The sequence below is a fragment of the Canis lupus genome, chromosome 7 (genome assembly GCF_011100685.1).
Source record: "Canis lupus familiaris isolate Mischka breed German Shepherd chromosome 7, alternate assembly UU_Cfam_GSD_1.0, whole genome shotgun sequence".
Taxonomy (NCBI): Eukaryota; Metazoa; Chordata; class Mammalia; order Carnivora; family Canidae; genus Canis; species Canis lupus.
Genome location: NC_049228.1, coordinates 16,281,196 through 16,307,366, shown reverse-complemented (window position 1 = coordinate 16,307,366; position 26,171 = coordinate 16,281,196). Strand labels below are relative to the sequence as shown.

The 26,171-nt window shown below is 41.8% G+C and overlaps 1 protein-coding gene across 1 annotated transcript in view; it reads right to left on the bottom strand.

Moving 5' to 3' along the window:
- The window catches only part of LAMC1 (laminin subunit gamma 1), a 121,790-nt gene extending 101,196 nt beyond the window's left edge, over positions 1 to 20,594 (bottom strand). The window contains exon 1 of the mRNA XM_038542252.1: positions 20,180 to 20,594. Within this exon, the coding sequence (XP_038398180.1) occupies positions 20,180 to 20,594 (415 nt within the window). The remainder of the gene's footprint in view (positions 1 to 20,179) is intronic.
- Between the last annotated feature and the right edge of the window lie 5,577 nt (positions 20,595 to 26,171).

Below are 26,171 nucleotides of genomic sequence, written 5' to 3'. Positions count from 1 at the left end.
AGATATAAAGAGGGGCTAAGAGCTTAAAGTATATAACCCACATTAACGTTATGAAAACCATAAAGACTGGCCTAAAATGTCTCAGGAACTTGAGAAATTTATCAAACTCTGATATCAAGAATGATTTATGAAGACCAAAATAAAACCCAGGTCCCTCTATAAGTGCTTCCTAGAGTTGCCACTGACACATTCTGCTGTGTTTTTCCAGGAAACAAATGTACTAATCAAATCTTCAGTGAATTTTGTAAATAGAAATGTTTTCATTTTCCAAATTCCACTTATCATGCCAAATAGTATTAACAGCAACTAATTTGATAACTGATTTTACTGAAGAGCAATACCTGTGTAGGACTACATTTAATATTTTAGAGCTATTTCAATTCACTAAACATATCTTAAAATGGTTTAACAGCAAAAAGTTGGAAATCAAGCTAAAAAAGCTTTTTTATTAATATATCTCTTTCCAAAAAAAGGATGTGAGGTAGCTGCAGAAATAAATATGATGCAACAAAATAAAAAATAGCCTCTACAATTACAAAAGAAATGTAACCTAAAATAAAAGCATTTCTCTATCAAATTAGCAAGGCTTTCGTAAAATCATAGTACTTTGTGGGAATGTTTAACAGGAAGTTTGTATATTGCTCTAATCAATAAGGAAGATTAATAAAAGAGTTAAGGATTCGTAAAAACATAAAATTGTCATTATTAACAGATGATGACAGCATATTAAAATGAAAGAATCTAAAGACAAATCATTAGAATAAGAGAATTAAACAAGTGGTTATAAGATTAATACATTAACACCAATTACATTTTTATATACCAGAAACAGAAAAAGCAATGTAGAAAAAAATGTAATAGCAACAAAAAATAAAATTTACCCAGGAATAAATCTAACAAAACAAGGCAAGGCTCATGAAAAAAGAATTATAAAACATTATTAGAACTCAAAAAAGAAGACCTAAATTATACTATGTTCATGGATAGACTCATTGTTATCAAGATGTCAATTCAACCCAAAAGTCAATGTATAAAGTCAATGCAATTTCAATCAAGATCCCAATAGAGGCCAATGAGGAATTTGACAACCTGATTCTAAAATCTGGTTGAGAGAGCAAAGGCCTAAAAACAGCTAGAATATTTGTAAGTAAGAAAAATAAATTTAAAAGGACTAGTCCTAAGAAATAAAGACAACTCTCAAAAGAATTTCAGGTGAATTAAGAACCTAAATGTTAAAGGCAAATTTCAAAACTTTAGAAGATCCAAAAATAAAATATAGGAAATATTTCTCCCATAAGACACATAACTACCAGAAAAAATATTGATACATTTGACCACCTAAAATTAAGAAATTCTTTCTAAAAGATAACATAGAGAAAATAAAAAGACAACACAGAGAGCATATAGCTAATAAAGAATCAGTATCCAGAATATATGAAGAATTCTACAAATCAATAAGAAAAATGGTTAGAAAACATGAAGAGACATTTTCCAGGAGAGGAAATATGAAAAACCAATAAACATATGAAAAGATATTTACCCTTACAAATAAAACTACTATGAGAAACAACTTTCCACCACCAAATTGGTAAAATTTACAAATTCTCACAATATCAAATGTTGATCAACAGCCTACTAACACTGCTAGTGAGCACCCAAACCAGCACAATGACTGGAAAACAATTTGCATTACCTCATAAACTTAATTAAGGAGATTCTTGCATGTAAGCATCAGGAGACATACATGAGAATGTTCAGAGAACATTATTCATAATAACAACAAAAAGGTCCTTCAGCAGGATAATCAATAAATTAGCTCTAGTATAATCACTTAATAAAATGCCCCCAGGAACAAAAATGAATGAATTACAACTACACTTTAGAAATGCACTGAGAGAAAAAAGCAAGTTGCAGATGACTACATATAATACACCATTCATTGTCTAGGGATGATAAAACTATTTTCTTTTAAAAGCAGGAGAATAAAACACACAGTTGAGGGTAGTGGATATCTGGGGTAGGCAGCTGGATAGAAATGTTCCTAGAGTTACTAACCCACTCAATAGAGAAGTTTTCATTTCTATTTCGAATTTCTGTGCAGTAAAACAGAATACTGCATAAATAATGTAATTACCTATTTTATCTTGCACTTACCTATAAACACAGAACATCACTTCATACTAATCCACAGCTGACCATATGTATTTCAAAACAAAACACAATAAACTCCAAAGATGATTCCATTAATCACTTATGAGTAACTTAAGAACCACTAGGCCAGGTAACAACAGGATTTCCTCCCTACAGGAATAGTCCCTAGGTTCACTAATAATCAGTATTAAGTATTTAAAAGAGAAGTATTACATTGTAATAACCTTCAAAAGACATGAACAAGGAACCTAAACACCTACTTTACAGGACTTTGTACTTTGGTGAAACAGAAACTATTAAAGCCTAAGTCTGAGAAACTCTGCTATTCTAAAAAAAGAAAGGTATTTAACTTGGCATTGTGAATCCTGGAAAGGAAGAGGAGGCTTCTTAAAATGAAACAATTTTATGGTTGGTTTCAGCTATGTTCCTGTTCCTGAAAGGAAGTTCATTAGAACAAATGGGTAGGTCTTCTACTACTACTGTCCACACAAGAGTATATATTTTTTGAAAAAAAAAAAAAAAAAAGATTGTATTTATTATTCATGAGAGACACAGAGAAAAAGAGGCAGAGACATAGGCTCTCCTCACAGGTAGCCTGATGTGGGACTTGATCCCAGGACCCCAGAATCATGCCCTGAAGGCAGATGCTCAACTGCTGAGCCACTCAGGTCTCCCCACACAAGAGTATCTTAAATTTTGAGAAAATAGCTTTGTGGTCTTTCTCCAAATATTTGTAAACATAGCTCTTTCAAACACTCTTCCAAAGCCATGGTCTCCCAAAGAATATTCCAACGCCTACGAGTTCATGAGTCAAGTACCTAGCTTTAAGTTGCTGACCTAATGGCTTAAAATATAGCTCCTATCACCAGTGAGCTGATATGAAGAAACAAAAAACACATTAAAAAGATTCCAGGGCAATGGATGCCTGGGTGGCTCAGCGGTTGAGTGTCTGTCTTTGGCTCAGGGAGTGATCCCAGGATCTGGGAATGAGTCCCGCATCAGGCTTCTTGCAGGAAGCTTGCTTCTCCCTCTGCCTATGTCTCTGCCTCTCTCTCTCTCTCTCTCTCTCTAATAAATAAATAAAATAAAATAAATTTAAAAAAAGAGATTCCATGGCACCTCAGTGGTTCAATCAGTTAAGCATCTGCCTTCAGCTCAAGTCATGATCCCAAAGTCCCAAGATGGAGCCCTGCATCCAGCTCCTAGGCTCAGGGAGGAGTCTGCTCCCTCAGCCCTTCACCCCACTCATGCTCTCCCTCAAATAAAAGAATCTTAAAAAAAAAAAAAAAAAAAGATTCCAGAACAAGGTGGTATGCTCAAGTGACCAATAAGTGGGAACAATAAGCATTGGTGTATCATATTTCTAGAATACCAAAACGAATTTAGAGAAGGTAATTTCCTTCCAAAAGGAACTGGAATGATAAAGCCCATAGGACATGGGATATACTTTAGGGAAAGGGTGACAGCATAGGACTCTGAATAAATAAAGACAATGAATTTGAGAGGAAAAAAAAAAGATTTCAATTCAAGGACACTACAATATTTTAGAAAGCAAAAACCACACTGAGAGAACTCTAAAGACAAAAGCAATAACTTGTAACAATTTTTATAGTCATCTTCAACACGAATGATTTTTTTTTAAGATTTTATTTATTCATGAGAGACAGAGAAAGAGAGAGAGGCAGAGACACAGGCAGAGGGAGAAGCAGGCTCCATGCAGGGAGCATTGACGTGGGACTCGATCCCAGGTCTCCAGGATCATGCCCTGGGCTGAAGGCGGCGCTGAACTGCTGAGCCCCCCGGCTGCCCCAACACGAATGATTCTTTAAAGATTCCTACAATATATTCGCTTCGGCAGCACATATACTAAAGATTCCTAGAAACACCAATTTCTTATTGATTTAAAACACCTGAACAGAAAGAAAAAAGTTCTAAGTACCAAGGTAGACATGGAGAGAGGGTGCAGACATCGTGAAAATCATCTGCTTCTAAGAACAAAAAGAACATCAGAATTAAATGTGATGCAAGTCCATAATCTCTTATCTCTGTGATTCTACGCTCAAAAATCCTAAACTAGCAGAGCATTTTCATAACATGTGACAACAAAATACAAATTGACCTAGTGTGAGGCCGTTACAGTCTTTAATCACCCTAAAGTCTGAGAACATTTCATTGTAGAAATACTAAAGTTTTTGATTGGGGGTACTGCTGCACGTGTTATTAATACATACCCATTTTACAAAATCTATTATGATTCCTCAAATGCCTAGCTAATTGCTGACCTGATTAGTGGTTAAAAACACAGTTCCCGGGACACCTGGGTGGCTCAGTGGTTGAGCACCTGCCTTTGGCTCAGGTTGTGATCGAGTCCTGTAACATGCTGCCTGCAAGAAGCCTGCTTCCCCCTCTGCCTATGTCTCTGCCTCTCTCTCGGTGTCTCTCATGAATAAATGAAATCTTTAAAAAAAAACTAAAAATAAATAAAATGCAGTTCCCACCTCAATGAACACATATTGAAGAAAAAGATAAATACACATTTAAAAAGATTCCAGAACAAAACAGAATGTTCAAATGACCAAAGAATGTACAAACAACAGGCACTGTTTTACCATTTCTGGAATTCCCATATCTAAGATACATCTGGAATTTTAAAACAGCTTTGATTCATCCATCACAGCTGCAGGTAAACATACATGCTCAGTATTGTCAAGGAAATCAAGACTTAACGATCCTGCAAGGAAATGCTCCTCCAAGATGAATTGGATACAGAGCCCATCAGGTGAAGTAAATCCAACACCAACACAGTGAGACCTCCGTGCCAAGGCACCACGGGAACGAAAACTAGTGACATCTCAGAATAAAAGAATTCTATGAAGGTGGGGTGTGAAGGCTGCATACTGGGGTATGAAGGGTGCACCCCGTTTTTCACAGGTCTTCTCCTGAAGACCTAGAGCCTGAGAGTTCACAAAGAGCATGTCTGTTAGTTTTTCCAGATCCTCTAAAGACAATGCTTCAGGAAGACCAAAGCTTGAGACAGAGAGATGCAGCAGGATTGGAGCTGGCAAGTACACCACCAGAGTAGAAGTGTGGACATGCCAAAACCATCTGCCCAAATCAGTTCCCCCTCTGTCACGGTAGCAGATCTGTGGCTGGCCCCAAGGCTGCCCAGCTGGTCCACATTTTCCAGCCTCCACTGTGTGTGTGAGGTGGCCAGGTGACTAAATGCTCTCCAATGGCAGATGATACAATGATGTATGCTGCTTTCCGGTCTTGGTCTTAAGAATTATGGGGTGCCTGGGTGGCTCAGTTGGTGAAGCACCCAACTCTTGATTTCAGCTCAGGTCATGATTTCAGGGTTGTGAGATCAAGCCCCATGTCGGGATCCACACTGGGTGTGGAACCTGCTTAAGATTCTCTCTCGGGGATGCCTGGGTGGCTCAGCAGTTTAGCGCCTTTGGCCTAGGGCACAGTCCTGGAATCCCAGGATCGAGTCCCACATCAGGCTCCTTGCATGGAGCCTGCTTCTCCCTCTGCCTGTGTCTGTCTGTCTGTCTCTGCTTCTCATGGATAAATAAAATATTTTTTTAAAAAATAAAGTAAAAGTTAAAAATAATTAGGCATACGCCCTTCAGCAGCATGCTCTCATCTGGAACATAGAGGTGCCTATCACCCAACATCAATCATACCACACACACAAGGACAACACCCTAAGGGATGGCAGATCATGAAGATAAAAGGATCTGGGTCCCAGGACATCTGTGTGGATCACAGCTCCCCTGCTGCCCACTTACCTCAGGACTACCACCTGAGAGAGAAACAAACTTCAGTGTTCTTAAGCTGCTTTACTGTTGGGGCTCTTTGCTACTATGCCTTAGTCTTTACCCAACAATGTTGATGAGGAAGCTACACCATGTACAAACCATCCCATTCCACCTGTCCAATTTTAAGGACCATATCTAAAAGGCAAACTCCATCCTGGGATAATCCAAACAAAATTGCCATTTCTCATCCTCATCTGCATCTTGTGGCCATAGCCTCACAGAAACAGAAATTCATTCATTTGGCAAACTTCTGAGCCACCTACCACTATATAAAAAGTAGCATGTTACACACTAGGGATATAAAAATCCATGGAAAAAAAGAAAGCAAATGAAACCGTCCCTGAGTCAGGTCCTCTGTACTGTGTGCTTTGCACCCAGATGGTAAGCTCTAGGTCCTCTTCTCTGCCCTGTCTCCAGCACATCTGGTGCATTTTACAGAACAGGTGCTCAATCAGTAGTTGTTAGGTGAATGAATTAAGAAATCAATAAATAAGTCTTGTCCTCAGTGAACTCAGCCTAATATGGGAAACAGTGAAAACAATGTAGTACCTCTTACATCCTGGACATGTGCAATGCTGATTTTTACAAACATGTATCAAACAACATAATGCAAGTGCTGTGAAAGGGCAGGAGGAATGAGAAACCAGCACAATCTTCCTGGCGAAGTCGAAATATGCTATGAGTTCTGAAGGACAACCAGAAGGTAGCCAAATCAAAAAAAAAAAAAAAAAAAAAAAGTAAGGCATCAAGAAAATCAAGAAATGATGTGGCACCCATGCTGTGTGAACATGTTTACTACGGCTAGAATCAATGGCAGAGTTCCAGTCTTACAACGAACACTACTACTCCTTCGAATGTTGCAGTTTCTATTAAGCCTACAACTGAATTCTTTTTCTAGCATTTGCATCACCTAATGTGAACTTCTGTCTACCCAGAGCTCCCCCTTCTTTAACTTTCAGATTTCATTTTCATTTTTAATCTAAAATCAGGATTTACTGGACTCCTTCCAAAAAAGTCCTCTATCGTATAACTAAGGAATCTCGAGGTTGGTAGGAACCAGAAAGGTCACTGGAGAAATGTTCTGGGAAGTCACTTAACCTGATCAGCTATAATCAGATCCCCTCTGCAGTCACATGGGAATTTTATCTTTCTCCTATGGCGTGTCTTGGTTTTGCCTCAGAGTATATTTGTTGATGTATACATTCCTGCGCTTCATGCAGCATCCACATTCTTCTTTATCTCCGATTCCTCCCATGCTCAATAATCAAAGGGTTGACACAAAACCATCTTTTAATCCAACCCCATCAGCTCTGGCAGCCCCTGTCAAATCCCATCTACTTGTTTCTGGGGACAGCCCCATCGTTCCTTTTGGTAAAGATGGAGTTGTAGCACTTTCTTTCCTAGGATCCACAGCCATCCCCACAGGTAGAGTTACCTTCCTGCTTCTAATGCCAACAATGTCACATTACTTCTTGTTTCACCTTCATTTCTATTTTGGATTAGAGCTTAATACTCTAAGCATTTAAAAAAATGGAACAAGTTCCAAATAAACCATCCCATTTGTAGGGTGCAGAACGTCTGTATCTCAGAAACTGTCAGATGTTTCCTGGCAGATGTTTTAAGCCTGGAATCATCAATGGCCTTTCCAGTTCCATCTTTTGTTCCTCTGACAAGGTTACTGTGCTTCCTTGAGACTTCCTGTTTGAATAACCAAACACTTGGGTGTTCAAACTCCCATGTGTTCATTATTCACCATAAAAGGGACCTGAGGAAGTAACCAGGCAGTTGAACACAAAATGATGTATGAACAAAAACAGCTGTGTGTTAGCAGGATGGACAAAAAGACAGCAGGGATCTAGGCACTGCTGTGAATTTCAAAAACAAGGTCTATTTAGTCAGGCATGGTTAAAAGGCTGCTGATTCAGAGCATTAGTGACCCGTTTCATAATTTAAAATCACTAGAGATGTGAATAAGTCTGTTTTCAGTTACTCCTTCCAGAGTCTCACCCCCACCGCCACCCTTCCCAACAACCTCCCTCGTGGGAACAAAGCTGTCTCTCCTTTCTCTCACAGAAGTGGCAGTACCAACTCAAAATATTTCATGCAAAAAAATTTAATACTTATTTTACTTCCCAACCCAAAAAGCAGATCTCCCCTTCCCCGGAGGGCGGGGGGGGGGGGGGGACTTTCCTATAAAAACACAGGAAAGCACAGATATAGGTACACACAGGAAAAGGAAAAGCAAAAAAGCTTCCACACAGAAAGCAGAACAGAAAACAAGCCTGCATTCTCCAAACATCTGCAAAGTATGTTAATTTCCAGAATCGGTCCATCTTTCGGTACCCTGAATTTACCATCTGTGTCTTGTGCCAGGATACAAGAGCTTTAAAGTGGACATAAGGTTAAAACCAAAATGTTATTAGAATGGCCATAAAACTGAATGACCCCCAGTTCCACCAGGAGTTGATGCTTATTTCTTGGCATGTGGCAAAAATGCTGAAAACAGCAGTAAACAAACCAGCTCGAGCCTCTAAAGCAATCCTGATAAAGTAAACAAATTTTATTACAGCTGTATTACAGATGTTCCCAGAAACTTTCATAATCTAGTAGAGTTCTACAAATTTGGTCTTCAACAGACTTTCTATCCCATGAACTTATCTGAAATATTCGCTATAAATTCAAAACTGTGTATAGAGCTACTCTAAAAGTTAATCCTAGACACTCAACCCCACAGAACGTGCCCCTTTTCCCGTGAAAGGCAATCAGATGACCAAAGCAATTAAAGTACAAAATTGCTCTTTTGGTTTCCAACTTCCCTCCCCCCTCTCCCACCAACTTCCAAGTATACTCATCTCTACCAGATCATGGTCTGGCATTAAAATAGCAATAATCTAAAAACCTAGTGACACCAAAATGACACCAGAGGTCAGCAATCCTATCAGAATAAGGTCCATGACAAGCAGGAGCCGCTGGGAGAAGAGCTACAGCACTGAAGCACAGGTGGATAGATGAACTGCTAAGCCAAGACAAGTATACCCTAACACGAAAATCCACATCTAGATTGAATCATTTTACACCACCAAGTCACTTTCATTTATTCCTCAACAGTTTTTGATAATAAAAAAATCTCAGATATTGAGAACATCTGAGCAGACCATTCTTCCCTGTAATCAGGGTTTGTGCAGCCAGAGCAGGAAAATATTACTTCCCAGGCCCGCCAAAGAATAGAAAGCCCTTACAATAAAAGCTGGTCAACTCATTTTCACCAAGATATCACTACCCCTTACTCAAAAACTGTGAAACTCTTCTCTTGGAAGTAGGATCCTTTTCATTCTCTCTGAAGAAAACTGATGGAAAAGCTTTGAGAAAAATACTAATGCTTCTATATTTTACCAACTGGCAAAAAAAGAGGGGGTGTATTTTAAGTCCAACATTCAGCCCTCATATGTAGCAATGGATGCCATCCCACTCAACCTCCCATAAGAAAGGAGCATGCACATTTAAAAATGATTAGTCATTAGGATGTAATGCTATAACCACATGTATCACAGAAAACATAAAGTGTACTGAGCAGCTAGTAAAAAAGAAAAGATTAAGACTGTGTTCAGTAACATTTAAAATGTGATCAGTCAACTCACACCTGTAAAGAAAAACCAATCTTAGAAACTTGAGTTCAAGAAGTGGAGACAGTATGTAGTGAGGGAGCAGCACAAAATACAAAATCTAAGGGGGATCTATGATCTCTCCTTCAGCAATCAAGAAGAAAAAAATTTAAGTATCTGAGAATCCCCTCATTGAACCTTAGCTCAGCATGCTCTGGTGAAACTATGGAGATATCAATTGAATAAAGGATAGATACACAGAGAAGATACATGGATTAAACACACAGTTATAGATTTACAGATTACCACATACAGAAACCAAGGTGAAGGGAGTCACTTCTGAGCCTGAAAGAAGAAATCTTCTAGGACCACAGTTTTCTATCAATCAATCAACCAATAAAAGGTTGGTTAGACCTATTTAGTTAGCAAATCTGAACAACGAAAAAGCATGTGGGATGCTTGGGTGGCTCAGTCGGTTAAGCATCTGCTTTAGGCTCAGGTCCTGATCTCAGGGTCCTGGGATAGAGTTCCCTGCTTAGTGGGGAGTCTGTACCTCTCTGCTCTGCTCCTGCTCATACTTGCTTGAGCGTGCTCTCTCTCTCAAATAAATAAATAAAATCTTAAAAAAAAAAAAAAAAAGCCACCACGTAAGAGAATTTACTTGGAGCAGAATGGAAATTAAATCAAACCTGGAGATAGACCTGGCAGCCTTATCTTGAAGGATGTCAGATAAAGTAAGCAACCGAACTAAATCCAGCAGTTCTCAACAACCAGAAGAGAGTCATGGATAAAGCAGAAAGGAGATAAGGTGGTACTCCCCTGACCACCCTTCAGGAGATGGGGTATATGGTATACTTTTCCTATCAGTAGACACTGACAAAACCCAGGATCTCATTCTGAAATTCAATAAATTCTTTAGAAATTCCTAGAAGCATTAACAACTAAATATTGTAAAACTGGTGTAAGTACCCAAACCTAAAATTCTTCCATTGCCACAATTCTCCTTCTTCACAAACAAGTGCTGAGCCCTTTGTAAGAGCAGCAATCCAAATCCAGAGCCCCCCAAGCAGTGCTCTCTCAGAGAAACCTTTGGTTTGGTCTACTTCCATTTCACTCCTCAGTTAAAGGTCTTTCTACAGTTCTCTGTCACTCATGGGGTCTAACATGGTTAGACCAGGAAGAGCATAACCTATCCACAACAGGTCTAGATTCCAACCTAAGCTCAGCATGCCACTAGTGAGTGCCCTCAGAGAAGTCACTAGTCATCTTCTGTAATTATTCCACATATCCAAATGGTCTTCTATAGAGTTAGGGACTCAGTGAATTTTGTTCTGTAATGATAAATCACAGAGTGCCTGAAGGTTTCTCCTAACCAGAATGATTGTCTGTGACAGTGACTATAGAGGTGCTTGTCAGTGTTTTCAGAGATACGACTAATGACCAGTCTTTTAGCTCCTTTACAGTTCTGACTTTATGTTCTATACCCTGATTTGGGGGGAGGTTACATAGGTATATGCATATGGACAAATTCAGAGCTATGCATTTGATATTGTACACTTTGTTGTGTGTAAATTATTCTTCAAATTAAAATCTTTTCAGTTATACAAAATAATATATGCATGGTTTTGTTTGGTTCTGGTATGATTTTGGCTTAAAATAGTGGTGCCAAATCACTGGAAAAACAATCCATCAATTCAAATGAGATATTTTTCTCTAATTTCTGACTAAACTGTTTCAGTTTCTGAAAGAACATATCAAGGATACAGATTTAGGTAATATCTGAAAATTCATAGACAATGAGAAAACATAATAGTTTATCTCAAACATTTATAACTTTTTGTGTTTTACAGTTAACATAATTGATTAGAATAGTAGTTGCATGTGACTTGTAAGTTAATATATATGTCTTATAGGTGTATACTCCATATTTTTATCAATAACTATTGATTTTAAAAGTTTGAAATGCAGGGCACCTGGGTGGCTCAGTAGTTGAGCATCTGCCTTTGGGCTCAGGGCGTGATCCCGAGGTCCTGGGATGGAGTCCCACATTGGGCTCCCTGCAGGGAACCTGCTTCTCCCTCTGCCTATGCCTCTGCCTCTCTCTCTCTGTGTCCCTCATGAATAAATAAATAAAATCTTTAAAAATAAATAAACAAAAATTAAAAAATAAGTTTGAAATCTGATGACCAGAACTGATAAAGAAATCTATATAAATACTGTATATATAAAAATCAGTGTGCGAATATCTACTTGAGCATGTAACTTGACCCAGCTGAAGGCAACTAATGGTCCATTTCACATGTAGCTTATTGTAAGCACTTCACAGCCAGAAAATGCTACATATTGTATCAATACTATTTCCCATAAAGTGGGATTTTTTATTTCAAGAAATTTTTTTAAAATGTGAAGGAGGCTGATTCTGGATTAATATTTCAAAGAACTTTCAAAACAAAAAGATAAAATAACAAAAATCCAAAGATGATGATATAACAAAAATTCCACATCGCCTTCAATGTAACAGGAAGCAGCCACACAGTTGGAAACAAAGAGTAAAAGAGGGGAGCCCAGGGAATATGACTCCTAAAGTTTTAAAAGAAATCATGTAAATCCCCTAATTCATCTCCTAGCCTTGCCACAGGGATCTCCTCCCATGAGAGATCTGAGAGCCCCATTGTCTAAGAAAGAGATAAGTCTGCTTTATTTTAATTCATGAATATGTAGCTTCATAGGGCACCAGGCTGACTGGGCCCAGTTATTTTAGGATGGTCTCCTGGAAGAGTCCATGGAAAGAAAAGCAGATGTACTTAATTAGTGTCCCCACGGTCTGGCAAAATACTCTAAAACCTCAGAAACGTTTCTATAAATGAGTTTTCTGGTAACCCTTTTTAGCAAGCTATCAATTTTAGGCCCTAATGAGCAAACATCTAACTTTATCATTTCATAAAAAAGGAGATGCTTGCAAATCCCAAGTAAGGCCCTCTTACAAATCTAAGAGCAAGCAGCGTAGGCGAGATAATAGAACCAGCACACAGTCATCTTGGAACTTACCCTCTGAAACTGACAATTTCAGATAAGGGACAGATTAATCCCTTATTTTTAAAAAATCTTCTCAGGAATTTTGGGCAGTAAAAATAAACAGCTCTGCTCTAAACTTTGACACTTTTCCCTGAAACTCAAACAGAACAGTGGTAGAACTGTCAATTAAGTACAGCTGGAAACAAGGTACATGTAAGTAAAGAAGCATCTGTTGGTTCCGCGCCTGTTAACGCTAGACAAGTGAGTGATGACTATCCATGGGCCTCACGACTATAACATGGTCCTTCACTAGCCTGCAGAGAAGGGTCCCTCAATAGGTCCGCCTTTTTTTTCTTTTTTTTTTAAGATTTTATTTATTTATTCATGAGAGACACAGAGAGAGAGGCAGAGACACAGGCAGAGGGAGAAGCAGGCTCCCTGTGGAGAGCCTGAGTAGCTCTGTCTTCTAACTGTATCCCCAATGAATCAGAAAAACTAAAGATGCCACGCACAGTAAGCAAATAACATATTTCATTGTAACTTTTCCCCACAACTGTCCTTTAAGATATCCTTGAAGGAAGTATTTCAACAATAGATGTGAGTGCAGGTTTTAAAGGTCCATTTCTAAAGAAAACACACACCATATTAACATTAAATTTTCAGAAATACATATTCACTATGAGATTCAAATCTGAGAAGACAGCCAACTCGTATTATTTATCTAGATGGCTTCAAAACACATAAAAATTTCTAGTTTTTACCCACAAAAGGACACACTCATCGATCTTTCAATTCCATATCAGTTCCATACCTAACTCAGTACTTAACACAAACTCTAAAGTATTGCTGAGAAGAATTTAAAATAACGTGCAGTGTTTGGGGACTTCTTATAATTCAGGCATTCATTTATTCTTTCACTTTGCATATATTTTTTGAACACTACGCCAGACACACTAAGCAATGCAGATACAAAGACTCTATAACCTCTATCAAAATGGTAAATGAATGCCCTCTGTGCTCACATCTTTTACTTAGAACTTACAAAACATTGAATGCATTGGTCTAGGGTGGAAGTCACAAAATGTATGCTGTAGAGGCCCAGATAGCAAATAATTTAGTTTTTGAGGGACAAAACAAACAGTAACTGTTGCAATAACTCAACTCTGCCTTTGTAGCACAAAAGCAGCCATAGACAATAGGTTAATAAATGAAATTCACTGTGTTCCAATGGAACTTTATGGATAACAAAATTTTAATTTCATAGGATTTTCACACCACAAAATTCAATCTTCTTTTGACTGTTGAATGAAAAACGTAAAAAATATTTGCATGATGCCTACAAAAATAGGTGGCAACTCTGGGCTGGATTTGGCCAGTACGCTATAATTTGCCTACATCTCAGTCTAGAGATATAGGTCTCCACATCTAGGCCACAATTTCCATGAGATCAGGGCAATGTCCTATGAATCACTATACATCCAGGTATTATTAGTAAAGTGCTGAGGAATGGCAGTTAGTTATATTGAACTGAATTAAAGACTGTTCCTGACAGAACATGGAAGACTCCGAACTCTGGGAAACCAACTAGGGGTGGTGGAAGAGGAGGAGAGCGGGGGGTGGGAGTGACTGGGTGGCGGGCACTGAGGTGGGCACTTGACGGGATGAGCACTGGGTGTTATTCTGTATTGGCAAATTAAACACCAATAAAAAATAAATTTATTTAAAAAAAAAAAAAAGACTGTCCCTGACCCTTCCTTCAAAGACTTCATGGTCAAGAAGCAGTAACGGACCAATCAAGAAACATATAATTCCACATCATAAGTGCTGTGGTAGGTACCTACAGCATGATGTGAGTAGGACACTTAATCCAGACTTGGGAGAAAGACGGAAAGAGTAGAAGACAGAGAAACTGGGGAAGAATTCCTGAAGGTGGTGACACCTGGGAGAAGAGTTCCAAACCAAACAAGCAGTCCTTTGAGCGTGTAAGATGACAAAAGAGAAACCTACGGATTAAAAAAAAACAGTCCAGATCCTAACACCCTGTACACCATGACAAGGAGTCTGGGATTTATCCTAAAGGTTTGAGGAACCACTGAAAAATTTTAGGTCGGAAATGATATCACTAGTTTTGTATTTTAGAACCATTGCTCAATCCATAGTGTGGCTGCCTGAACAGAAGGTTTGGCAAAGTGGCAGCAGAAAGACCACCAGTAAGTTAGAAAGCTGTTGCAGTAATGTAGGTGCAATTCAATGGAAAGCTACAATAAGGTAGAGAAAAAGATGAGGATTCAAGAGACACGGTGGCTGGATATAGGAGGTAGGAGTGGCATCTTAGATTGTAGTAAGAATGGTGGGAAAGAAAAGGGTAGAGTTACAGTTGCCCAGAACTGACCAGCCTCTAGCAGTGGACCCTATCTGCTCTTCAAATAGAGTAATCTTAATGATGAGAGCCTATCAAGGCTGGTTATCTTTTATGAGAGACTTGACAAAAAAAAAAGAAAAAAGAAAAAAAACACTGTCTAGAGCCTCAAGGCTAAATAGTAGTGCAGTCATTGAGATGTGACTTTGAGTTGGGTAAGACAGTGACAAATGAATATTAGACATGGCCAGTGGACACCCCAAAGTGACCATGTCCAACAAGTCTTTAGGACTGGAGTAAGAGATGGCCTAGAGACACAAGTTTAGAACTTACCGACTTGCAAACAGTAAATAAAGCCTTGAGACCAAGAGGAATTCATTCGAGGAGAAGGGGTCGCATGAAAAAGAAAGGAACCCAAAACTATAAGTGAAAAAGAACAGAGGGAAAAGGAAGAAAGGCAAGGGAGTCTGGTATATCTGAATCAGTGGGTACATGAACTTGTATTTTAAAGCTGGCCTAGAAAAGACCTGTTATTCTTTGGAGAGATCTGCTGGAGAAGCTAAGAGATGCAGGAGTTCATGCAATAGACTAAGGTGTCAAAACCCTACCTCCCCTGTGACTTTTGACAAATCACCACCTCAGGATCCTCATCTTTGCTTTCACTGAGTTTGTGAAATCTAATCACTGATAAACTGCAAGTTTCATAAAGTGTAAAATATTATAAAGGCACTCCTGATCCATTATTGTCATTACAACAGAGTATGAAAATTCCATCTAATAGAGTGTAAACTTCTGAAGACAGGACCTTCAACCCTGTACACCTTTCATCAGGTACTAGTCTATGTATTTAGTAGGTATTTAAAAAATGTTTGCAGAATATCTGGCAGTAACATGAGAATGTATGCATGGGGGGGGGCAGGGGGGGAAGGAGCACATAGCAAAAGGCATATCCAACTTCCTAAAAGGATTTAGAACTGAAAGAGTCAAACCAACCTTCCCACAATTGTGGCTAATGACAAAATAATGGGGGAGGGGGGGGTGGTTATCATTCCAACTTCTCTCCTAATGTGTAAATTGTTTCTCTGAATGCTTTAGAAACATGGAGAAGGTAATTACAGAAAAAGCAATGAATTGTAGAAAAGGAAAACAGCCAAAAGCAACTTTATAAAACTGTGCACTGGCCATTAAAGACGAGCTCCCTAACTTCTCAAGTTGAAACCTGCATCATGTAAATCAGGCCTTTGTGAGACAAACTAAAATAGTGTCCCCTCGGGGTGTGCAAATACCACAGTGAAGTCACCAGAGTGAACTATTCCCTGACACAGTCAGAACCTACCTTGCAAAGATTGTCCGGGGAGGAAAAAAAAATTGCTGTTTGTTTCATTTTAAATATACATTAAAAGGAAGAAACAGAATAAATGTTAATATCCTTGTGTATCAACTATTCTGATTTAGACACACAAAAGGGATACAACTAAAAAGCCTCATTTAAACACTGTTTGTTCCTAAAGCTTATAGAAGGAGGCTGGAAATAAATCTGGTCTTGGTGTAAATTTTAGGAGTTCCATAAACTTTGATTGAGTTGGTTTATAAGCACTTTCTTCCTTAATCTAATTGTTTTCAGAAAGGGGGAGAGCCACCTTCCTCTCAGATCAAGACCCAGCCTGCCAAGTTTCCATCCGCAATGACTATCAAGTTAATTAAAAACGCTGTTTAATAAAAGGCAAATCCTCAGCTACAATCTTTTATCAACTATCCCACTGATACTAATAAAACTTATTATGACTTATTATATAACACAAAAGCCAAACTTTTAAATAGCAGCTGAATAATCCATACAGAAGTTAGGAAAAAAGATCCAGAAGTTGAATGCAAAATGAGACTTCTTTTTAGAACAGGGTGCCTGGCTGAGATTTCTCTCCACAACAGGCAGAAAATGCAATTGTTGTTCCCACAGCAACTTTAAGTGATTATATCTGAGGCTACATTGCCCCCTGGATTACTGTATATGGTGCTTAAGACATGGCTGCTCTCAGAACCAACACTGATTTTCCTGGCTTTTATACAAGTGATGATAACGGTACCATGATCTAATTTGTCCTTGCTGTCAGTTAAAATCTGCCTTACTGACCCGACCCCTCCCCCGACCCCCCAAACAGGAGCAGTAAAAACAGTAACATAATTTTATATATACACATGTGTATGCAGGAAAACTTTCTGGAAGGCTGCATGAGAAACTGTGAACTGTGGTCTCTTACAACTTAAAAACTGAAGAGGAAGAGACTCCCTAGTCATTATACTTAACTGTTTTAATTCACCACGTCATGTTTTATTTTTACAATGAAAAAAATGGCCTACGATTAATGCCAAAACATGTATGTTTCCTGTGATGACTTAAGTGCAGGCTAACTTTGCTTTATTTTAAAGTTTACTGCATTAAAAGTTCAACATCAAAAGGGAAGGGAGAAAAGTGTTGGCTAGCCCTGCTTCTTTCACAGGCTCTGTAAGGGCAAAGCACAATATGCATCACTTGCTTAAGGGTATGTGAAATCTGAACTGGATGGGAGATTTAATAGATGCACAAACCGTCATGGTACTTGAATTCATGGGAAATAGCTAGCTAGAGCCCGCGGAGTTAGGGACTGAATATGCTAAACATCAAAACACACAATGGTACATAAAATAGCCCTGCCTGTAAATTATAGATCATAACCTGCCTGTACACATACATCCTTGTGATTAAAAAAAAAAAAAAAAGGGCAGGAGAAAGTGGGGTGGGGGAGAAAGAGGGGAGACACTGAGACAGGGAGAGAGATTAAGACATCACCCCCACAACACACAAAATCTCCCTCCCCTTTTCCACCTACTCTACCACACACAACTTCCTCCAGGACATCATCTCTGATCCAAGAAAAAGTACAATAAGTTCTAGTCAAGTTTTTTAGAAATCGTCTAACTTAAAAGTTTTAAGTATATGTTTTCACAATCACAATACTCATATGGAAACTATTTTAAATAACTTTTTTTAAACCCACAGTTTTATGAACTTCATTTACCATGAATATTATTACCAAAAACTGAGGATTTTTTTCAGCAAAAGCAAGTCCAAGCATATAACATTTTTAGAGTACAAAGTCATGTAAGAGTCCTAACTAGATGACCTCTGAGATTTCTTTTGACCTTTAAATCACCATGACCCCAAATTAATATATCTGCTCCAGTAATATATCCCAGTAGTAACAACCTAAAATGACTGCCTTACCTACTACATTACCTTTACCTTTGTAACAGAGAAACAATCTGAGTAATCTACCTACCTCTGCAATCACCTGAAATAACCTTTGGCTACACAGTGCCCACAGCAGAAAACTCAGAAGGCCAAGATTGACAGCCTGACCTTTGCCTAAATAACAGATTCCTATTCAGAGATTTTCAGCTGAATCTCTGGCACTTTGAGACAGTAAGCAAATGCTTTTGCTTTGAAATTTTTAGTATGTGAAAATAGATAGTATTTTACTATCTGAAAATAGATGACTTTGTGAGCATTCCAAATTCAACACAGAAACTTTAAGAAGTCAAAACCTCCACAAAAATAATCAGATGTAAATTCCAAAAAAAATTTTTGGCCAAGTTTAAAAATATAACACCTAAGAGCATATAGCTATCTAAAGAGTTAAAGGGTATTCCCATGAAACCTTAGAAGACCCTAGGTCTCTTGCTGTGTCTTAGAAAGGCACCTGTTCCAACGTACTGCTGGTTCTATGCATTTCTAAAACCTTTAAAACACTGAAGTACAGTTCGCTTCTTCCATCTCTGAAAAACAGGTGCCTCAGAGCTTCACCGTGTGAACTTATTTTCCACGGAAGTTCATCTTCCTAATAATTTGTCTAGAAATAAAATGGTATTACAAAGGTGCTAAACATTGTTTTTCTTAAACTCCACACACAGTAATTTAACTACCTTTCAAAGTACTTTTTTTATGTTCTTCCTCTGGAATCTTGACACTTATGTAAAGTGTAACGTACCAGAGAGCGGTGGAAAGAAAGATGCAACACCATGACCAAAAGAACTATTTGCCTATAAAACATTCCTTTCAAAGACACTCAAATAATATTAGCCTTACAGAATTATCCTTTGACTGAAGAATGGTTTGGGCCCTACGTTCTCTCTGGAAGTTCGTTACCAGCTACCAGTAAAATCCATTCTTTCAGTGCAATGGGGACAAATCAGATGCCAGTTTCTCACGCAAACCTTACTCTGTTAAACACAATAATGAATTATTCTGCTTGTTTATATATTTCAATGATGAAGAAAAACTTTGATCAAATGTGAGTTTTGATAGCTTAGGATAAACATGTCCATCCTCATCCACCACCCAGCAACAAAGTTTTCTATACATCCTTTTCCTGATTTCTAAAAGGTCATTCATACATGTCTGTACACTTGTTCTGAATCCAAGTAAGAGGAAAGACGGTAAGGAGAGCCTTTTTACCCAGGGACCAAACTGTGGCCAGAAATTACGGTGAGTGCCCGCTTTCTTGTTCTCTCTGTACCAGGAGTAGCAGCGTAATAGCTTTGTGGCCCTTAGTTAAGGCTGAACAACTCTGAAGCACAGTAACTTTAAAAGTGAATTTCTATTTTAATTACACACAGGCCATACCTGTAGTTAAAAAAAAAAAAAAAAAGCATGCTTCCCTCCAATCCCCTTCACTAGAGACCCCTCTGCTCTCTACCTTATTCAATAGAGCAAACGGCAATCACGCTCAATCCTGGAGAGGCATTTAAACAAGGTAATAGTATTTAAGGTGGACTTTCCTATCTCTGATTCAAGAATGCTCCGTGATTGGCCCTGCAAGGAGGCAGAAGAAGCGAGCATAGGGGTTTCTGATGAACGCTTTCGGGGGGACAAAAAAAAAGGGGGTGGGGGACAGAAACAGCCCAAATGGCGAGTCCTCCAGGGAGCGAGAATCCGGTTACGTTATAAAGGACAGAAAAGCAGAGCCCGAGGTGCTAGCGCGGGGAGGCATCCCGGCCCTAGCGGGATGGCAGGTGGTCGATTAGCTCGGACGCTGCAGAAGGGGCGATCCGTGCGGCCCCCGCCGGGGAGCCGGGGGGCCGGGGGGCCGGGGGCCGGGGAGCAGGGCGCCAGCGCGCGGCTGTGCGGGCCCCCAGGCCGGCCGGCAGGTGGAGGCGGCCAGGGCAGGGGCAGGGGCAGGAGCGTCCCCGCTTACCCAGGTGCAGCGTGAGGTTGATGGAGTTGGGGTACTGCACCCCGGCCAGCATGGTCTGGCTCTGCCACCAGGTGGTGTCGGCCTGGTTGTTGTAGTCGGTCAGGAAGGCCGCCCCGTGCTGCAGGTGGGGCTGCCCGGCGTCGCACAGGTGACAGGACTTGGTGACCCCGGTCACCCCGGTCTGCACACAGTACTCCTCGGGCGGAGCCCCGCACGTGTTGGTGGCCACCACGGTCACGTTGAAGGCGGCGTTGACGAACTCGGGCATGCAGCGCTGCGGCCGCCCGCCCTCGTCCGCGCACTCGTCCATGGCCGCCCGGGCGCAGCCGGCCGCCGCGGCCGCCAGCACCGCCAGCAGCGGCCAGAGCCGGCCCCGGGGCCGCAGCGCCCGCGCGGCCCGCTCGCCGCCCGTCATCCCGCCCGCGCGCTGGGCCGCGGCGAAGGCGAAGGCGAGGGCGAGGGCGCGGGCGCGGGCGCGGGCGCGTTCCGGTCGCCCCGCGGGGTCCCGGGGAGGCCGCTGCGCTGGCGGCGGCCGAGCGCGGGGCCCGGGGTCGGACTGCACACACCGGCCCGCGCGCGCCGCCCGGCTCCCACCGCCGCCCGGCTCCCACCCGCGACGCAGCCCGCCCTGGGCGCCGACCCCCGACTTCCGAGCGCGGCCCCGAGAGCGCGCCCCCGGGAGGAAGGAGCGGGGGGGTGGGGTCTGGCGGCGGAGACAGCCCGGCCCCGGCCCCGGCCTCGGCTCAGCGGCTCCCGCGGCCCCGGAGCGGCTCCCCCGCCCTCCTCGCGCCGTGGACTGCGCGGCCGAGCCGGCGACTCGCGGCGGCGGGAGCGGCGGGGGCGGGGGCGGGGGCGGCGGCATCTCGCGCTCGGGCCCGCGGCGCGCGGGCGGCGGGGGAGGGGCCTCGGGGGCGCGGGGAGCGGGCAGGGGAGGGGCGGCGGGGCGGCGGGGCGGTGCATGCCGGGAGGGAAGGGGAGGCTCGGGGGAGCCCGCGCCCTGCGGGAGCCGGCCCGGGGTGCCCCGGCCGCGCGGCCCCGGGAGAGCCCGGAGCAGGGGGCGCGGGGCGTGGAGGGAGCCCTAGAGGGCGACGCGGGGTCGGCGAGCTCCCTGGGAACCGGCCTTTGGCCCCGCCAGGTGTCGGTGGTTGCGTGCGGCGGGCGGCGCCCTGGGGCCGGGGCTCGAGGGACCTGACGGTGGGCGCTGCCCGAAGGCTCCCGGCCCCGGCGCCCCCGCCCCCCCCCGCCCCGGGAATGCGCCCTCCTGCTGCTCCTGCTGCTGCTCCTCCTGCTGCTGCTCCTCCTGCTCCTGCTGCAGCGCCTGCTCCCGCTGCTGCTGCTGCGCGGGGCTGGGCTCTAACCTTCTCCCAGGAGAGGGAGAGGTCCCGGGGTGTCCCCAGGGACTGACACGGTCCCTATCCCCCCCCCCCCGAGAATTAAGGGCCTTGGTCTCAGCATTAGAATGACTTTTCTGAAGCAATTTCCTGCCTCCAAATTAAAGTGTAACCCGTCGTTTAACAGGGGCAGAGAAGGAAGTGGAAGCGCTGGGAATGGAATGACATTTTTTCCCCTGGGTAGGCAGACCCACTGCGAAATTCTTCCACTGTGTTGTTTATGTTCCCATCTTGCCTTTAAAAGACTCGAAATTATCTGGATCTGACATCCTCCTCTTCGGGCCTGCTGAGTCACGGAATATTCTCCGTGCCAGGATGACTCAGTTCACAGAACCTGAGCCAGAAGATCATGAGTTTTAGTCCCAGATCAGAACCCCGGGCACTTACCCCAGTGCTGATACGACAAGTAAGGACAGGGAAAGGAGGGTGCTGTGAAAGGGGGCCGCCCCGGGGTGGGTGGTTTTTACACGTTTGGAGTCCCCGGGCAAAGTGGATGCTCGTGAGACACAATTCCTTTTTTTTTTAATTTTCCAGATCTTAAGCGAGAGTAGTAAATATATGCCCCCCCTCAATCCAAACCGACAAAAAGAAACAAACAAAAACCCATACCTGGTTTTACATCCTGTAGTTCCGTTAAGAGAGGGATAGTGGGGATCTGAAATAAGTAAGTAAATGTTAGGTTACTATGGTTGGGGTCAGTGTTACCTCCTGGAGGACAAAGATAATGGTCTGGTTGTTGGGGGCGTGGTCTTGCCAAAATGCTGAGCTTGCTTAGCAGGCACATGGATCCCTTACATTGTTCATTTATTTAATGGGATGGGTGAAGATGATGCCTGCCGAAAAGTCTCTTAACTCCTCATCCTTTGGCATCTCCACTTTGGAAGAAGAAAGCTGTGGGACTGTGGGTAACAGTAGTTTAATCCTTCCATATTTGAGTTGAAGCAAAATATTCATTTATACTTAGGATGATAATCTCTCAGTGTCTTATTGTACTTGAGAACAAAGGCATATAGGAGGAAGAGAAAAAGGTTAGTTGTAAATAAAGCTACAGATATTTCTAATAAATATATTTAAGTAGATATATTAATGCATTCGCCCTTAGGAATTTTCAATATTTTATTAGATATTGGCAAACCAAACAGTGGGGCTCCTTTTGTTTTCCACTAAGTCAAAACAGATAAAGGTAAGGAAACAGCAAAGGTTGCAAAATTAACATAAATGTCTGCTTGTCACTACTGTGTTTTAGATTCTTTTTTTTTTTAAAAGATTTTATTTATTTATTCATGAGACACACACACACACAGAGGAAAGAGGCAGAGACATAGGCAGAGGGAGAAGCAGGCTTCATGCAGGGAGCCTGATGTGGGACTCGATCCCAGGACTCTGGGATCACGCCCTGAGCAGAAGGCAGACACCCAACGAAGGCAGATACCCAACGGCTGAGCCATTCAGGCATCCCTCCATTTTAGATTGTAATGCCCAAGAGTAACTAAACTATGACTTCTGCCCCATAATTTCATTACCAGAGCCTCATCTGATTTCGTAAAGTGAATAAAGAGATTTTGAATTAATTTCTAAATTCTATTGCTCAGGGGAATGTGGCAAGAAAATATCTATTTTTAAGAGAGGTAAAATGTAACCAGGCCCAGGCCATGTGCTTGATTAAACCACACACACACACACACACACACACACACACTTTGCTCCATTGTTTAAAGCCTGGTTCAAACAAACAAAAAAAAAAGTCAAAACAAAAATTGCAAGACAATTTGGAAAATTTAAAGCTAATTAGATATTTTTTATTAAAAAAATAGGTATTTTAGGTACTTAAAGATTTTACTGTTGACTAGACTCGGTATTTTAAAAAAGTGAGTGTATGAGATTTTCCTTTACTTAAGGTTACCCTGGGCTTTTTGGGGGGGAATGGGGAGGCAAAGGGAGAGAGAGAAGAATCCTAAGCAGGCTCCAGGCCCAGCATGAAGTCCAATGTGGGCCTCTATCTCACAACCCCTACATCATGACCTGAGCCAAAATCAAGAGCTTAACCAACTGAGCCACCCAGGAGCTTCAATGTTACCCTGTTTTTTTTAAAAAAAAAATTCTATGGCCCTTTAATAATGCATGTTCTTAACTGCTTAGAAACTCTATTATCTAGTACACAGATGTGGTATTTAGAAGAAAAATGTAAAGGTGTGGGAGAAATGGTTTCAGACCCCTTAAAAGATGATGTTAGTGCCTGACCACCAGGGTCTCTCTATGCAGCAAGAAAGGTAGAATGAGGGCAGCCCTGTGGCACAGTGGTTTAGCGCCGCCTGCAGCCTGGGGTATGATCCTGGAGACCTGGGATGGAGTCCCATGTCAGGCTCCCTGCATGGAGCCTGCTTCTCTCTCTGCCTGTGTCTCTGCCTCTCTCTCTGTGTCTCTATGAATGGATAAATAAAATCTTTTAAAAAAGAATGAGAAAATATAGTTGCTTATTTATAAGACAGAAGAGTTCAAAAACTTTTTAAATCCCACTTAGAACTCCAGAGAAAAGAGGGATCCCTGGGTGGCTCAGCGGTTTGGCGCCTGCCTTTGGCCCAGGGCGCAATCCTGGAGACCCAGGATTGAATCCCACATCGGGATCCCGGTGCATGGAGCCTGCTTCTCCCTCTGCCTATGTCTCTGCTTCTCCCTCTCTCTCTGCCTCTCTCTCTCTCTGTGACTATCATAAATAAAGAAACCTCCAGAGAAAAGAGATTTCTCCCTATCAGGAGCTATATAAACAATTTCAAGGAAGAATGCTGATTTTTCCCGGCTTGAGTCACCTGCAAATCCCTGGACCCACCCACCCCCTAGTTAGTGGAATAGAGTAGCTAAAGACCCTGCCAAAAAGCCATGGAGTTTGAGAAAAGTTCTCCAAGAAAAGGGATTTCTGTTGCCAGAAGGGGGCAGGTTACAAGGTAGAAAAATGCAACAGATGTCTACTACATCAAAACTGAGAATGTGTGATATAGTTAGAAAAATAACTTAAACTTTAACATTGAAACTTTGCCCTTTTAAAAAATCTTTTGTAATTACCAATATGTTCATTTTCCCATTTCTTTTTTTTTTTTTAAGATTTTATTCATTTATTCGTGAGAGACACAGAGAGAGAGGCAGAGACACAGGCAGAGGGAGAAGCAGGCCCCATGCAAGGAACTGGACCTGGGACTTCATCCAGGGTCTCCAGGACCATGCCCTGGGCCAAAGACAGGCACCAAACCACTGAGCCACCCAGAGATCCCCCGTTTTCCCATTTTTTAGTCTTTTCTGACTTCCTTTCCCTGTATTTTCCCCCAAGCCTAAGGACCACTGTAATATATGCTTTATCTTTTATATTTAGAATGCAATCTAAAGACAACCGTTACTACTAATATGAAGTTAGCCTATATTTACCTTCTGTCCTGTATTTTTCAAAATGTAATAACTGAAGATATTAATGATGTTGAGTTGAGGAAACTAAGGATCAAAGAGATTAAGTAATCTCTACTAAGCAGCAAGATCAAGACTAGAGCTTGCACTTTCTGGTTCTCTGTCCAGTGCTGTTTCCTTTTCTCTTGTATGGTCCAGTGTAGAGGAAGAGCTACCTCAGACTTTCAAGGTTATTAGGTTATCAAATGGGAATTCTCAATTAGATGAAAATTAATGTGGTACTGGAAGAGAATTACAATATCCCTCTTCAAAGGTACCCTTAACTACACACAATCCTTTGTGTTAAAGTTTATAGATCCTTCCTGGGTCCTTGGTACAAATCCAAGCATAACAAGATAAGATATCTTTTGTGGCTATGCTCAGGTAGAGACAGGATTCTTCTTGTATGAGGTAAAGCCCTTCCTTCCCACCCAGCTCCACGTACCTGATTTAAATCATTTTTTAAAAAGATTTTATTTATTTATTTCAGAGAGAGACAGAGAACACATCAGCTGGGGGAAGGGAGAGGAAGAAAGCAGACTCCCCGCTGAGCAGGGAGCCCGATATGGGATTCAATCCCAGCACCTGGGGATCAAGACCTGACCCAAAGGCAGATCCTTAACCAACTGAGCCACCTAGGCACCCTAAACCATCTTTATTTATATTGTGATGTAGTTTTTAAAGGAAGAGAAAAGGACAGAAATCATAATTCATAAAATTTAACTTAGAGCTTTATTTATTACAAAGACAATTTAAAAAGGAAATACTTCCCAAAATGAGGAACAAAGTCCAACTCCTCCCCAAAAATCTTCCCATCAAAGGAACAAAGAACGTCACAACTCAAAAATGTTATTCGGGGCACCTGGGTGGCTCAGTGGTTGAGCATCTGCCTTTGGCTCAGGTGGTGATCCCAGGGTCCTGGGATCGAGTCCGCATAAGGCTCCTCACAGACAGCCTTCTTCTCCCCCTGCCTGTGTCTCTGCCTCTCTGGGTCACTCATGAATCAATAAATAAAAAATCTAGGGCAGCCCGGGTGGCTCAGCAGTTTGGCGCCACCTTCAGCCCAGGGCGTGATTCTGGAGACCTTGGATGGAGTGCCACATTGGGATCCCTCCATGGAGCCTGCTTTTCCCTCTGCCTGTCTCTCTCTCTCTCTCTCTCTCTCTCTC